Consider the following 16611-nt stretch of genomic DNA (forward strand, 5'->3'; position numbering starts at 1 on the left):
TTTTTAGATTAGTTGCACGGTGGGTTTTTTTTTGGGGTTTTTTCTTCTCTTTATTGATATGTATGGAAAATTAGTATACTATTATATTACCTTGTTATTTTATATCTAAACTGCACTGTTTGTACTAACCTTTTTTTGTGTATTAATATCTCTTGCAAATTTATATTGCAACAGTGTATTAGTGTCTACATGGTTTACCTTTTGTGTACTAACTTAATAAAAGGATTTAAAAAGAAACATAAAGCATTCTGCAATCAATAATGGTTTCAGTTCCAAATATTCCTGCGTTAGTTTCACGAAAGCTAATTTTGGCTGGTTTGGTTGGAGCAAATTGTATGCCTTTTTACCCAATGCACTCAGCAAAACTGGCATATGTTTTTCATTGGCTATTTCATGTGCTTCAAAATACTGCTCAATTCCCTCAGTATAAAACAACCAGTTATCTCTTGTGCAACTGAACACATATATCTTTCCAATGTAGCTGGTCATTTCTGCTTTTTGAAAAATAATATTATTATCACTGTATATGAACTCATGAATTTTGTCCATTTTCTGCCTTTTTTTAACTGGAATGCCTCACTGTGCTTCAACAGGTAGGTATGTTTTAAAACTTACTCATCACAGCTGTTTTGTTTTATAATTCCAAAGCCTAAAACTAATGGAAAGAAAAACACGGAGCCAGGACTCTTTTTGCCTACTTACTCTTTACTTTAGTGAGGCACACACTTATGGCATGGTGGCATAATGATGTATGCATGCCAATCATATACTTTTACATATAATCCATAACAAATTATGTAAACAACAAAGAATACTTAATCAAACAACATATGCACAATATTATTCAAACATTAAATTTACAACAGGTGGAGTTAAGGTATCTTGGTGGCACTGAGCAGCAAATGTCCTACTGTATACCAAACCTGTGTCACATCTGCTGTGGAATGCTTGACATGGATATAAAAGGTGGAAGTGACCCATTTTATCAGTAATAAGGCAGTCTTCAATTCAGTAAGAATGTTACACAGGGAAGGCATTTTTAAAAATGCAAGCTAGTGGACAGCCAGAGGCTTTTACCAAGGGTGGAAATGGCTAATATAAGGAAGCATAAATTTAAGCTGTTTGGAGGAAAGTATGGGGGGGTGGGATGTAGGTTTATCATATGCAGTCTAGGAGTGTGGAACACGCTGATGGTTGTGGCAGAGACAGATACATTAAAGACATTAAAGAGACTCTTAGGCATATGGATGAAAGAAAAATGGAGGGCAATGAGCGAGAGAAGGGCTAGATTGATTTTGGAGTAGGTTAAAGGGTCAGCACACCATTGTGGACCAAAGGGCCACCTTATGTTCCTTATATTCTTATATTCCGTCTGAGTAGCCTCCAACCTGATGGCATGAACATTGACATATCAAACTTTCGCTAATGCCCCACCTCCCCCTCGTACCCCATCCGTTATTTATTTATATACACACATTCTTTTTCTCTCTCTCCTTTTTCTCCCTCTGTCCCTCTCACTATACCCCTTGCCCATCCTCTGGGTTTTTCCCCTCCTCCCCCTTTTCTTTCTCCCTGGGCCTCCTGTCCTATGATCCTCTCATATCCCTTTTGCCAATCAACTGTCCAGCTCTTGGCTCCATCCCTCCCCCTCCTGTCTTCTCCTCTCATTTTTGATCTCTTCTCCCCCTCCCACTTTCAAATCTCTTACTAGCTCTTCTTTCAGTTAGTCCTGATGAAGGGTCTCGGCCCGAAATGTCGACTGTACCTCTTCCTGGAGATGCTGCCTGGCCTGCTGCGTTCACCAGCAACTTTGATGTGTGTTGCTTAAATTTCCAGCATCTGCAGAATTCCTTGGGCCTGTATTGTGCTGTATCATTATAGTTCAGTTAATAGCAACAATATTGTGAAACTGGTGGTGTAACCTTGTAGCTGTCCAAGATATTTCTTAAGTATGTAATATAACTGATTATGAAAAGTAAAATGATGTCATTTCTTTTAGAAGTGTTCAATTCTGAATGTGTTGTCAATCCACTGGCAGACTCGGTTGACAGACTAACTAATGCAGAGAAAAATTATTCAAAGTGACAGAATGCAGTGTGAAGAATTCTTATATAGGGCCTCTCCAGAACTTCAGTCTTCAACTCTGTTGCTTTCCAATTTAAATATAAATGTTCTTCTTAGTTTTGACTGCAAAGAAGACATATTATCAAGATGATAATAAGATCCTATAACACGGAAAGCTACTAAACATCAATAATTATGCCTCCAACTCATCTTAAAAGTTATTAATGTTACCAAGTAATAGTAAAATACAAATATTAATCACCATCCTAAATATCAATTCTTTATTATAAATATCACCAGTTTTTCTCCCAAAAGTTTAATTACACCTGCTGCAACTACATTCAGTGACCACTTTGTTAGGTAAAGGAATGTTCTTCTTCTGCTGTAGCCCATCCACTTTAAGGTTTGATGTGTTCAGTGTTAAGAGATGCTCTCCTGTACATCACTGTTGATTATTTAAGCTACGGATGTCCTTTTATCAGCTTCAACCAGTTTGGCTATTCTCCTTTGACTTCTCTCATTAACAAGGCATTTTCAACCACAGAACTGCTGCTCACTGGATCTTTTTTGTTTTTCGCACCATTCTCTGTAAACTCTAGAGCAGTGGTTCCCAACCTGGGGTCTATGGACTCCTTGTTCAATGGTATGGGTCCATGGCATAAAAAAGGTTGGGAACCTCTGCTCTAGAGACAGTTGTGTGTGAAAATCTCAGGAGTTTCTGAGAAACTCAAACTACTTTGTCTCGCACCAACAATAATTCCATGGTCAAAGTCACTTAGTTCACACTTCTTCAACATCTTGTTCAAAAAGATAGCATTTATGGAGTGATTTACAGTTGAATTCATTGTCAAATTTTATCTGACAAGGTCACTGTGAAATTGCAAATTATCGATAAACTAGTCAAGAAGTGCACAACACTTTTTTGTTCAAACTTCTTCGAAGTCCATTACAAAGAGCTTTACAGGGCAGAAGAGACTAAGGTTTAGAAAGTGGATTCTAAAAGTTTTGGCTTTGGCAGCTGAAGACATTTTTTTGCCACTGGAGGTGTGCAAGAGGCCAGAACTGAAGGATCGCAACTATCTCTTGAAAGAACTACAGATGCTAGGAATCTGAAATACAAACAGAAAACACTCAGCAGGTCAGAAAAGCTGCCTGGTAGGTATCTGAAAAGAAGGACGATCATTTTTAATTTGAGCTATTGTCATATGAATAGTTCCAGTACATCAGTGCAAACCCAAAGGCAGTCTCTAAATGTTAATAGATTGGGATTGGAGCTGGATGATTGAGAAGTGCAAAGGGTGATGACAAAAGCAACCAAATCCCTAATTATTCTTCCATAATAATATCTTACTGTATTTGAAACTTCTATTTGTACAATATGATATCACTTCCATATTTGTGAAAGAACAAAGGTTCTGAGATCATACTTTTGAACTTGTTTTCCTTAAAAATTTCAAGCCAGAACGTGTACTAAGTTGCCGAAGATTTCAGCAGTCAATGGGCTAAATAATTTTATTGATAATTTCAAAGTAAGAATTTAGTAGCATTAAATAAATTGCTTGTATTATATTGAATCAGAGGGGATAGCTTCACTCAACTTCACTTGCCCCATCGCTGAACTCTTCTCACAACCCATGGACTCACTTTCAAGGACTCTTCAGCTCATGTTTTCCATACTTATTGTTTATATATTTATTATTATTATTTCTTTCCATTTGTATTTGCAGTCTGGTTGTCTACCTTGCTGGGTGCAGTCTTTTGTTGATTCTATTATGATTATTGGATTTATTGAGATTACCCACAAGAAAACAAATCTCAGGGTTGTATATGGTGACAAAAATCTACTTTGATTAGAAATTTACTTTGAAATTCCAACTTTGATGAGTTCCATATTTTTTGCCTCTTCTTCCTTTTATAAAGATTGACTCCTTAGGGGAATTGAGGTTGACTTACTCCCACTCCAGACTCTGAGGTGGTTGGTGTGACCAATGTTGGAAATACAGACTCTTTCCACAGATGGGCAGGAGGGTCTGTTGGTGCTCAGTTCCTTCTATAGATATACAGGCCCATGGTTTTTGGTTGCATGGACTCATTTGCTTTTCAGTATCATGGAATTCTTCTCCAAGTGTCTTCTTGGGATGTCCATGTTCATTTCCAGCAGGGGGCAGTGGTTGGCAACATGAACCTCCTGCTGGGGTTCCTTTGTGGACACTTATTGCAATGAATTATTTCAATGAGCAACAAAGGCTGATTTTGTTCAGAATAAAACAGTAGCTTTTGTTAATTTGATCCTTTCAAATAACAACCAAACAAACTAAACTTTCATTGCAATTATGATTGGTGCACATTTATATTTGAATATACCTCGGTATAGTTGCATGCAGTGGCACCACCTACTGTAACCCAACCAGTATTACATTTGTACTACATCACTTAACAGAGACTTTCTGCTAATACCAGCATGCAGAAACTGGCCGATCAGATCTAGTGGAACTGTTGTAGCTGCACACACTTCTGTTCTTTCTGAAGATCTGCTATCGATGGCTAAAGTGGTATCATAAATAATTCAGTTAAACAACCTAATATTGCACAAGTTCATGTAGATAAATAATAATTCATTTCCACATATGAATAAGGAAGAACCTTGGGTGACTACTTCACTTATTTTTGCCAGCATACTCTCAGGGCTACCTGTCAGTGACTTCCCTCCTCCCTACCCCATCCTGAGTAAGTAGATGAACTAAATCAAATTACAAAGATGAAGAAATTCACCAGGTTGTATGCCACTTATTTGCAGAGAGAACAAAGTTCTCAGGTTTGAACTCTTTTCTGTGCTGAGTACTCTCTCACCATTTGATTGTGAACAGGATGGGACCAGAATTGCAGTGGATTGGATGAGAGACAGAAGCAGACTGAGATGCGTCTTTGACAGGAGAAGAAAATTGGTTCATCATTGACTTAGTGTTTCCAGCATGCCTCAAGGTTCACACACTCTCGGAGCACACACAATTGCCTCACTAAGTACATTTTGTTTTGCCTGCTGCTGAGTTCTTTTTGGGCTTGTTGGATGTGGATATGGAAGGTCAAATTAATTTTCTGCTTTATCATCAGAGATAGGTAAGAGACAATCATTTCCTGGGTGGAGAGATCGACAACAACAAGCATCACATGCACTCACTAGTACAGCTTTTGAGCCTTTCCTGGTCAGTTCTAACTCCTAATCTTTTCAAAGATTTGCAAGATGGTGGGGACCTGTCCCTCGCACAACCACACCTGCATCTAGACCCTTGATGTGAAAGGATGGACAGAAATGTTGACGTGATTCCACCCAAAATTAATTTTACAGATTAAAATCTTGCCCAATCTAGGCTTTGCTCTGTTTTCTGTTCCCCACCAAGGATCCCATCCTCCATCTTGCACCTTAACAGTATATTGAGGGCCAATAATATTTCAGCATTGCTGAAAAAATCTATAATAGTTTCCAATGATAAACAATGTTTCAAAATGAACCGCATAGTAATCCATTCATGGTAAACCTCTCCTCTTCTGTCAGTTCAAAGTTTAAACTAAATTTATCATCACTATATACAACTCTGAGATTTATTTTTTGTGGGCATCCTCAATAAGTCTATAGAATCATAACCACAGCAGAATCAATGAAAGACCTCGTAACTCTGGCGTTTTACCAGAGTGCAGAAGACCACAAACTGTGCAAATAGAAAAAGAAAGAAGTAATAATAATAATAAATAAATAAGCAATAAATATCCAGAACGTAAGATGAAGAATTCTTGGAAGTGAGTCCACTGGTTGTGAGAACATTTCAATGATGGGGCATCTGAACTTGAGTGAAGTTAATGAAAAATTCCAAATTATTTGTGGGCCGAAGGGCCTGTATTGTGCTGTAGGTTTGCTATGTTTCCATTCTTGGAACACTAGTCTGAAGTTAAAAGTTGTTCCTTTGGAATCGACTGTTAGTCAAATGATGCAATTAACCACCTCTTAATAAATTTATATTTCACAATTATTCACCTTTGCACTATTATTCAAATAATGCAGTTAAAAATTAAGTACCACTAAATAAGCTTGTACATTACAATTCAAGCAATTGAATAATTACTGTGTGTGGTGCAGAATATGGTTCAGTTCAAGGTCATACTGTATTGGAAGCTGTTTGTTAATCACCAGGTAATATATTAAATAAATATTATATGCTTAAACATATGCTTCATCAGCACATGACTCGGGATAGCACCTGACTACACCCATGTCCCTGAAATGCACAACGGCATTTAATACCACAGCGAGGTAGAGTAAACCATGAATGGGTGAGCGTACCTCAAAACCAACATGATGAATACTTGGCAGTGGACAGCCTAATCCTCTATCTCAAAAATTAATCTCTTTACTAAACCCGCCAATGCAGTGACGTGGTCATTCTGTGTAGCATTACTTTTCTGTTAATTTCTATTTGATGATTAAAGCATAATTTGGTAAATTAATTTATTTTGTCACATGTACCAAAGTACAGTGAAAACTTTTTATGCAGCACGCCATCCATTCAGATTATTTCATTGCATCAGTATATTGAGGTAGCACAAGTGAAAATAATAGCAGAAAGCAGAATAAAGTGTGGTTGCAAAGTAAGTGCTGTGTAGGTAGAGAATAAGGTGGATGGCTGTAATGAAGTACATAGTGAGGTCAGGAGACCATCTTATTAACCTATTTAGAGAAACAGGCCCGACTGGCTCTATGAATTGTGTCATCCAGCAACCCATTTATTTAACCCTAGCCTAATCACAGGACAATTTGTAATGACCAATTAACCTACTAACCAGTACATCTTTGGACTGTGGGAGGAGACCGAAGCACCTGGAGGAAATCCACCTGGTCGGGGTGAACACTCCTCACGGATGGCGCTGGAATTGAACTCTGAACTCTGCAACGCCTTGAGTTGTAATAGTGTTATGCTAGCTGCTATGCCATCATTACCGAACTACAGGACTACTCAATGATCTTATAACAGTGAGATAGAAGCTGTCCTTCAGTCTGGCTGTATATGCTTTCAGAATTTTGTATCCTCTGCCTGATGGAAGAGGGGAGAACAGACAGTGGCCTGGGTGAGTAGTGTTTTTGATTATATTGGCTGCTTTTCTGAGGCAGCAAGAAGCATAGACGGAGGCCATGGAGGGGAAGATGGCTTCTGTGATATGCTGAGCTGTGTCCACAATTCTCTGCAGTTTTTTTTTGCGGTCTTGGGCAGAGGAGCCAGTACATTTATTTTAGGCTGGGGTTTTTCAGTTTGGAGTGGAGGATTAACCTCCTCAAAGACATCTAAAAGCTTACCCAGGTGAGCACCCATTGGTACTGCTTGCTGCAGAGAGGACCTACAGCAAGGAAGACACAACCCAGAAAGGAGTTTAAAGGGATGGGAGATGGAAATACCTTTCCCAATGGAGGCCTCAGGGGTGGGGTGCAAATCAGGTGGATAATTGAGAATCATCAAGATAAAAATTGGTTGGATTATACTGTATTTCTCATTGGCCTGCTATTCCTAAAGCACACAACACAACATTCTAAAATCTAACTGAGTGCTGTATGAATTCATGTTTAGAATATCGTCAGAGTCACTCATAAAATTTTATATTCCATACCTGAGTGATAGGTATGGAATATGAAATTTTCTGAATGACTCTGACCATATACTAAACAGATTAGGATAATTACCAATGAGTGCATAATTTAGGATAAAGATCAATGAATTCTTACCCTTCTGGAACCAACTCCGGAAGACTGGAAGCTTTGTTTTCTGGGATACTTGAACTGCATTGTGAAGAATGTCCGTGCACTGGTTGGGCTGGTTTACATTTTTTAAGTCGTCTTCCTCTCTTGTATGCGGCTATAAATAAGCAAATTATTACATGTGGGCATTTTGAAGGTGCTTTGTCATGACTCGATTGTAGATGGTCAATTAAACTGCAAATAATAGGAATGAAGACAATTAAAAAACACTCATGGAGTCTTCAACTCAGAAGCAAATGCGAATCTAGTAACACACATCAAAGTTGCTTGTGAACGCAGCAGGCCAGGCAGCATCTGCAGGAAGAGGTACAGTCGACGTTTCGGGCCGAGACCCTTCGTCAGGACTAACAGAAAGAAAAACTAGTAAGAGATTTGAAAGTGGGAGGGGGAGGGGGAGATCCAAAATGATAGGAGAAGACAGGAGGGGGAGGGATGTAGCCAAGAGCTGGACAGTTGATTGGCAAAAGGGATATGAGAGGATCATGGGACAGAAGGCCCAGGGAGAAAGAAAAGGGGGGGGGGGAGAAAAACCAGAGGATGGGCAAGGGGTATAGTGAGGGGGACAGAGGGAGAAAAAGGAGAGAGAGAAAAAGAATGTGTGTATATAAATAAATAAATACCGGATGGGATACATCCCATCAATTCTGGACAATTTTACCCCACCTGAAAGTAGTTGAAACAGAAATAAAAATGTATGGTATAAAAATCTTAGATTCAGGAATATCAACAAAGATGACAGAGCAACTGAAACTGCGTTATTAATCCATAACAGGATTATGCAGTGATATTTTAGAGAGAACATGTAATTAAATTTAATAAATATTGTACTTAGGTGTAGTGTTATTTAGGTAGACTGTATTTGAGGTTTAATATAGATTTTGCTAAGTCAGCACAGAAATTGATACAGCCAAACCTGATAGAATTTATATTTTAATACATTTATTTTAGTTTAACCCTCTTGAAACAGAGTAGAGATCACCTGGGCTGATATAAACTATTTCAGCAGGTGACTGGATGAAGAGCACAGATATTTTCAGTACTTTTTAGATTACTTTTAATTTCTTTATTTTTGTGACCAATATCACAATAATTCTGTTGATAACCTGTCTAGTAACCCTTACCAATGTTATATGATTGGCAACTTCCAAGAAATGTAAGCAGCAACGATTAATTCTAACAAAAAAATTATGAATCGCCCCTTTCCCAAGGTTTTAGCTGTGACTCATTTGGTAGACTCTTGCCATATCATTAGAAGTTTCTGAGTTCGAATCCCACGCTGGAGATTTCAGTAGACAAATCTATGTTGGATGTAGTAGTCTACATGCTGTCTGAATATGTCTCTGTAAAACTGACGTATTATTCCCTTGTTGTGAGTTACCAAATCCTTGAAACAATACCCTTCATTTCGATATAGATCTATAATTCTTTAAAAGTGGTGTCACAGATACTGTAGATAGGGTCGTAAAGAGAGCTTTTGGCACATTGGCCTTCATAAATCATGAGTACAGGAGCTGGGATGTTATGTTGAAGATTTATAAGATATTGATGAGGCCTAATTTGGTGTATCTTGTGCAGTTCTGGTCACCTACATACAGGAACGATGTCAATATGATTGAAAGAGTGAAAAGAAAATTGACAGGGACATTGCCAGGATTTCAGGACCTGAGTTATAGGGAAAGGGTAAATAGGTTAGGATTTTATTTCCAGGAGCGTAGAAGATTGAGGGGAGATTTAAAGTAAACCTCTCTCCCATCTTCTTCTATTCCCTGTTCTAGCCTCTTACCTCTTCTCATCGGCCTATCACCTCCTTCTGGATCCCCTCCTCCTCCCCTTTCTCCTATGGTCCACTCTCCTCTCCTGTTAGATTCCTCCCTCTCCTGTCACCTCCTAGCTATCCTCTATCCTCTTTCCCCTCTCCCAACCTTCTTATTCTGGTACCATCCCCCTTTCTTTGCAGTTCTGAAGAAGGGTTTTGACCCGAAACATCAACATTTTATTCATTTCCTTAGATGCTGCCTGACCTGCTGAATTCCTCCAGCATTTTGTGCATATGCTTTAGATTTCAAGCATTTGCTGACTTTCTTTTGTTTATGGTGTGCTATCTTCTTGGTTCATTGAGGTCCAGACTTGATCATATTACCTGACTATTAATTCAGAGACCTGGACTTATGATCCAAATGGTGATGAAATTGTAAATATGAATTCAGTTTAGAGAAAAAAGACAGTAAGTCTGGAGTAATGAGCGGTACAAGAAGTAAAAAAAAACTGGGAAGAATAGATGAGTTAGCCTCTTCTCTCAATAAATGATCTTCCAGCAACTCCACCTCAATGCTTGAATAGTTGAATGACGTGGATTCAGAAGCCCAGTAAGGTTTCATACATTCCCTCTCTGAAAACTGTCGCCGAGTGGAAGGCAAGGCCTAGGTGGTGGGGGTCTCTGATGATGGGATGCTGCTTTCTTGTGGCAATGCTCTATTTTCCAGTTGAACAGACTCAAACAATTTTGTGGCAGGATTAATAGAATGCCAACTCTCTCCCAGTGCCCTAACCCATATTTATTCTTGAACCCACATTACAAAAAAAACCAAATTAACTAGTAGTTTATAACATCAGTGCTTCTGTGTGTATAATGACCATCATTTTCCTAATACAACTATGACGAGATTTCCAAACTAACTTATTAACTGTAAAATGTTCTGGGGACATGAAAATAGCTAAAGTAGTATTCTGTGATAGTGTAATCTTTGTTAAATGTTATGAGGTTTATTTTAATTTCACTGAACAGAAGGACAAATTTGAAAGATTAATTGATCTATCTGCCCTTCAATTTCTTAGTTCTAATTTACTGTTAATACCTTCATTTGTGTAACTTTCAATAGTTCAATAGTTCAATGGTTCAATTTAATATCAGGTATTCAGGTATTCAGGCTTGCTCTTTGCAGACATTAATGAAACAAGGAGAAATAACATTCCTAACCCAACAAGTGCGTTAGACACAAGAGATTCTGTAGATGCTGGAAATCCAGAGTAACAGACACAAAAGCTGAAAGGACTCTACAGGTAAGTCAGCATCTATAGAGGGGAATAAACAGTCAAAGCTTCAGGCTGAGTCCTGAAGAAGGGTCTCGGCCCGAAACATCGACTATTTATCCCATTCCATCGATGCTGCCTGACCTGCTGATTTCCTCCAGTATTTTGAGTGTTGGGTTCAAGATTTGTCTTCAGGTACTGACACCCACATAGTAAAAAAATTAGCATTGTACTCTGAAACATGTAGAAGACAATGGGATCCATTAGCATGTAATGTATTCATTGCTCATGGCCAAAAATAAATGTCATCCTTTATGTTTAATTTTTTTTTGTAATTCAAATTTTTTATTATTATTTATTCTTATTTATGCTGGAAATGTAAAAATGAGGTGGGCACATATTTTCACATGATTTGGGAGTGTTCCATGGTTTGTCCATTTTGGTGTAAAGTTCTTGACTTTTTGGGGAATTGGTCAGGTTCCACACTGCCCTTGTGCCCACAGCTTTGTCTCTTGGGTGATAGGACAATGATACCTAATGTAAACAATGACACATTTACTATTTTAAAGGTGGGTCTCATCACAGTTGCTAGAATTATATTGCAAATCTGGAAAAAACCCAGATGGACTGAGGAAATGATTAAGATTTCATCATGTGAACACATGTTGGGAAGAACTAACAGTGAGGGAAAAGTGCAAGGCGCGTGGGATCAATTTTGTTTGTTTGTTAATTTAAACTTAAATTAGAACTTTGTTCTATTTCTAAGTTTTATTTGTTTTCCTGTCATGGGATGGCTGTGTAAATATGCTGTACTGTATCTGCTCTATGATATGCTGTGCTGCTTTGTAAAATAAGAATAAATAATAATTTTCTTAAAGTTAGTTTTGCTTACCCTGACTCTGAAAGGGCTAACTAAATTTAAACCACCTAGATCAAAATCAGATTTACATTGCAAATGCAGCAAGATGCTTCCTCCAGATCACTAATAAAGTAGAAAGTTTGCTGGTCTCCATGGTGCTATTTTGCTATTGGAACCTCTTCTTTATTTCTTCTCTATACTTTCTGTATACTTCTGAAATGCACTCACTGCAATCTGTAGACTCTAATTTTCCTTTAAGCAATGTACTTTTGAACTGTCTTAATGAAGTAGCGGTTTCACAATCTACTAAAGGGCATGGCAGACTTAACTCTCAAGTATGCAAGTTCGGCACCTTTAGGCGGATGATGGTACGTTGCCATAGCTGGAAGAGAGTGAGGAGGGGAGGACTCCAAGCCCAGATGAACCACAAAGCAATGAAAATTCCTCTACCCAGCATCTTGTGAGCAAATGTATAGTTGCTGGAGGACAAGATTGAGGACCTAAGGGCAAGATTGCTTTATTGGAGGGAAATGAGGTATTGCTGTGTTCTGTGTTTTACAGAGATATGGTTTATTCCAAATAATTTGGATTCAGTGATCAGATCCAAAGGCTTTTCAAAACACAGGATGGACTGTTCTGCTGATTTGGAGAATGCAAAAGGTGGGGGTCTGTGTTGCAAGGTCTGCATTTAACACACATAAAAGTTGCTGGTGAATGCAGCAGGTCAGGCAGCATCTATTTTTGTGTGTGTTGCTTGAATTTCCAGCATCTGCAGAATTCCTGTTGTTTGCGTTTTTAAGGTCTGCATTTAGTTTGCTGACAACATCACTGTTGGCTGAATCTAAGGTGGTGACGAATCGGCACATAGGAAGGAGATGGAAAATCTTGCTGAGTGGTTCCACAAGAACAACCTCTCATTCAATGTCAGCAAGACCAAGGAGCTGATTATTGACTTCAGGAGGAGGAAATCAGAGGCCTATGAGCCAGACATCATTGGGGGATCAGAGGTGGAGAAGGTCAGCAACTTTAAATTCCTTGGTGTTATCATTTAGATTAGATTAGCTTATGAAGACACTCAGTCCTCGTTTATTGCCATTTAGCAATGCATGCATTGATACAATGTTCCTCTAGTATGATATCACAGAAACACAAGACAGACCAAGACTAAAACTGACAAAAACCACATAATTATAAAATACATTTACAACAGTGCAAAGCAATACTGTCATTTGATGAAGAGCAGACCATGGGCACGGTAAAAAAAAAGTCTCAAAGTCCTGATAGCCCCATCGTCTCACACAGATGGTAGAAGGAAGCAAAACTCTCCCTGCCATGAACCTCCAGCGCCGCAAACTTGCCGATGCAGCACCCTGGAAGCACCCGACCACAGCCGACTCTGAGTCAGTCCGAAAACTTCGAGCCTCCAACCAGCCCTCCGAACACTGAGCACCGAGCACCATCTCTGCCGAGCGCTTCGAACCTGGCCCCGGCCGCCAAGCAACAGGCAAAGCCAAGGATATGGGGCCTTCTCCTCTGGAGATTCTGGATCGCACAGTAGCAGCGGCAGCAAAACAAGCATTTCAGAAATTTCACCAGATGTTCCTCTGTGCTTCTCACGTCCGTTCTCCATCCAATCAGGATTGTGCACGGCATCCTACTTGACAGATAACAGATATTCATTCCGGAGTGGCCACTGCACGCTGCGTCGTGTTGCCATCTTCTCTTCAGAGTATTTATCCTGGACCCAGCACACTAGTGCAATTATGAGAAAAGCACAGTAACGCCTCTACTTAGGCGTTTGTGAAGATTTAGCGTGACATCTAAAACTTTGACAAACGTCTATAGATATATGGTGCATACTTTATTGACTGGTTTCATCACAGCCTGTCCTTGTACAGAAAATCCTGCAAAAATAGTGGATACAGCCCAGTTCATCACAGGTAAAACCCTCCCCAGCACTGAGCACAACTACATGGAATGCAGTCACAGAAAGGCAGCATTCATCATCAAAGACCCAGGCCACGCTCTCTTCTCACTGCTGCCATCGGGAAGAAGAGACAGGCCCCTCATGACCCACACCACCAGGTTCAGGAACAGTTATTACCCCTCAACCATCAAGCTCTTGAACCAGAGGGGATAACTTCACTCAACTTCACTTCCCCCATCACTGAACTATTCCCACAACCTATGGACTAATTTTCAAGGATCCCTCATCTCACGTTCTCGATATTTATTGCGTATTTATTATTTTATTCTTTTTCATATTTGCCATTTGTTGTTCTTTGCCAATTGGTTGATTGTTCATCCTGTTGGGTGTGGTCTTTCATTGATTCTATTAAGTTTCTTGGATTTACTGGTATATGCCCATAAGAAAACAAATCTCAAGAATGTATGCGATGACATACATGTATTTTGATAATGTATTTACTTTGAACTTTGAAACATTTTAATTGAATTAGGTTCTATGTTAAATCTGACCAGGCTTGTTTTCAATTTAAATCTACAGAACCACCCATGTTTGAATAAACTTTTTAAAAATCAGAAGAATACTTTGAGGTCTTTCCAATGTCATTCAGTCTTTGAATGTAAGAAGAAATATTCACGTTCAGAAACAACTAGTGCTTTGCCTCTCTGTAAGCTCTTATCTCCATTTTGCAACACAAGCTTCACCCTGAGAAAGCATATGCGATCCTAATTAAACGTTGAGTTACAAAACGGCATGTTGTTTTGAATTGAAGGTAAATAGAGGTCTTGTTTAACAAGTGCTTTTAAAGAATTCTCTGCTGATATCACTGTCTCCAGTGGCATAATCATTTTGTAATTAATTAACAGCAAATAAAAGCCATGTGTAAACTCAGTTTAATGTCTACCTCACCCTTTCTACATATATTCATCAATGTGGACTGAAGGTTATTTCAGGGAAATATGTTCCCAAGGCCTAGATAATTGGGAACTAAACAATGAAGTTGCAAATACTCAAACAACAGGAATTCTGCAGATGCTGGAAATTCAAGCAACACACATCAAAGTTGCTGGTGAACGCAGCAGGCCAGGCAGCATCTCTAGGAAGAGGTACAGTCGACGTTTCAGGCCAAGACCCTTCGTCAGGACTAACTGAAAGAAGAGTGAGTAAGAGATATGAAAACTATGTAAGTTGCAAATACTTACAGGCAAGCAATCCATACATAGCTCAATTAATGAGCACATTTGCCACCCTGGGGATTTTATCTTCAGTGAACATTTTCCTTGAACTTGGTGAATAGTTGCACAAAAACTGAGTATGTTAAGGCTAGAAGAAGGGTACCCAAATAGCGCAACAGTTAGTGCATCGCTACTACAGCTCAGACTGTCGGAGTTTGGAGTTCAATTCTGGGGACATCCGTAAGGAGTTTGTACGTTCTCCGCATGTTCTCCCGCAGTTCAAAGATGTATTGGTTAGCAGATTAATTTGTCCTGTGATTAGGCTAGATGGGTTGCCTGTTGTCATGGCTTGTTAGGATGCATGGGCCTGTCCTGTGGTCTAACTCTAAATAAACTAAATGCCCTTTGAAATGCTATCCTACTGCTCATGATGGAAAGGAGCTGCAGAGACTTGTAAACTTAATCAGCTCAATCATGGGCACTAGCCTATGTAGTTTTCAGGACATCCTCAAGGAGCAATGCCTCAAAAAGGCAGTGTACATTATTAAGGACTCCCATCACCCAGGACATGCCTTGTTCTCATTGCTACCATCAGGAAGGAGGTACAGAAGCCTGAAGGCAAACACTCAATGATTCAGGAACAGCTTCTTCCCCTCTGCCATCTGACTTCTGAATAGACTTTGAACCCATCAACACTACCTCACTATTTTTTTATGTCTTATTTTTGCACTACTTATTTAATTTAATATATATACTTATTGTAATTCATTTTTGTTCTCTATTATTATGTATTGCATTGTACTGTTGCCACAAAGTTGACAAATTTCATGACATATGCCTGTGATATTAAACCCAATTCTGATTCTGATGATTAAATATGGCTGCTGATTGGCTTCCTGTGTCTTCAAATGTTTGCTGGATCCTGGCAGGGACTGAGTGGCAGATTCAAAATCCAATGTTCTAAGTAAATTTATTATCAAATACATACGTATAGGTCACCATGTACTACCCTGAAATTCATTTTCTTGCAGGCATTCACAGTAGGGCAAAGAAATACAACAGAATCAATGAAAAACTACAAAGACTGACAAATAATCCATATGCAAAAGAAGATAAACTGTACCATACAAAAAAATAAGTAAGTAAATAAGTAATATTGAGAATATGAAGTGTGGAGTCCTTGAAATTGAGTCCATAGGCTGTGGAATCAGTTGAGTGTTGGGGTAAGTGAAATTATCCACGTCGGTTCAGGAGACTCCTCAGCATTGAGCACATCTACAAGGGAGCACTGTTGCAGGAAAGCAACATCCATCATCAAGGGTCCCTTCCTACCTGGGTCACGCTCTCTTCCCACTGCTGCCATCATGAAGGCAGTGCTGGAGCTTTAGTTCCTACACCACCAGGTTCAGGAACAGTTATTACCCCTTAATCCTCAGGCTCCTGAACCTTAGAGCATACCTGCCCTTACCCCAACACTGAAATGAGTTCACAACCTATGGACTCACTTCCAAAGAGTCCAGAACTCAAGTTCTCAATGTGTATGTATGTGCGAATCTTTTTATTTATTTATCCATCTATCTATTTATAAATCAATTAATTTGTTTTTTTCTTTTTTGTATTTGCACAATTTGTTGTCTTTTGCACATGGGTTATTTGTCTGTCTTTGTTTGTGTGCAGTTCTTCATCAATTCTATTGTGTTTCTTTGTTTTTACTGTG

The 16611-nt window shown here is 39.0% G+C and overlaps 1 protein-coding gene across 6 annotated transcripts in view; it reads right to left on the bottom strand.

Annotated features, from left to right (window-relative positions):
* Positions 1–672: 672 nt before the first annotated feature.
* Positions 673–16611, bottom strand: part of rbbp8l (retinoblastoma binding protein 8-like) — a 93928-nt gene continuing 77989 nt past the window's right edge. For 4 of the 6 annotated variants that reach the window (XM_063041228.1, XM_063041229.1, XM_063041226.1 and 1 more), the window contains 2 exons: positions 7832–7961; positions 673–3173 (listed from right to left, as the gene is read on the bottom strand). In XM_063041228.1, the coding sequence (XP_062897298.1) occupies positions 3047–3173; positions 7832–7961 (257 nt within the window). In that variant the 3' untranslated portion in view covers positions 673–3046. Of the gene's footprint in view, positions 3174–7831; positions 7962–14471; positions 14868–16611 lie in introns of those variants that run through there. The other 2 variants (XM_063041231.1, XM_063041230.1) reach the window with 2 other exon arrangements.

This window comes from Mobula hypostoma, chromosome 2, assembly GCF_963921235.1.
Source record: "Mobula hypostoma chromosome 2, sMobHyp1.1, whole genome shotgun sequence".
In the NCBI taxonomy this organism is placed as follows: domain Eukaryota; kingdom Metazoa; phylum Chordata; class Chondrichthyes; order Myliobatiformes; family Myliobatidae; genus Mobula; species Mobula hypostoma.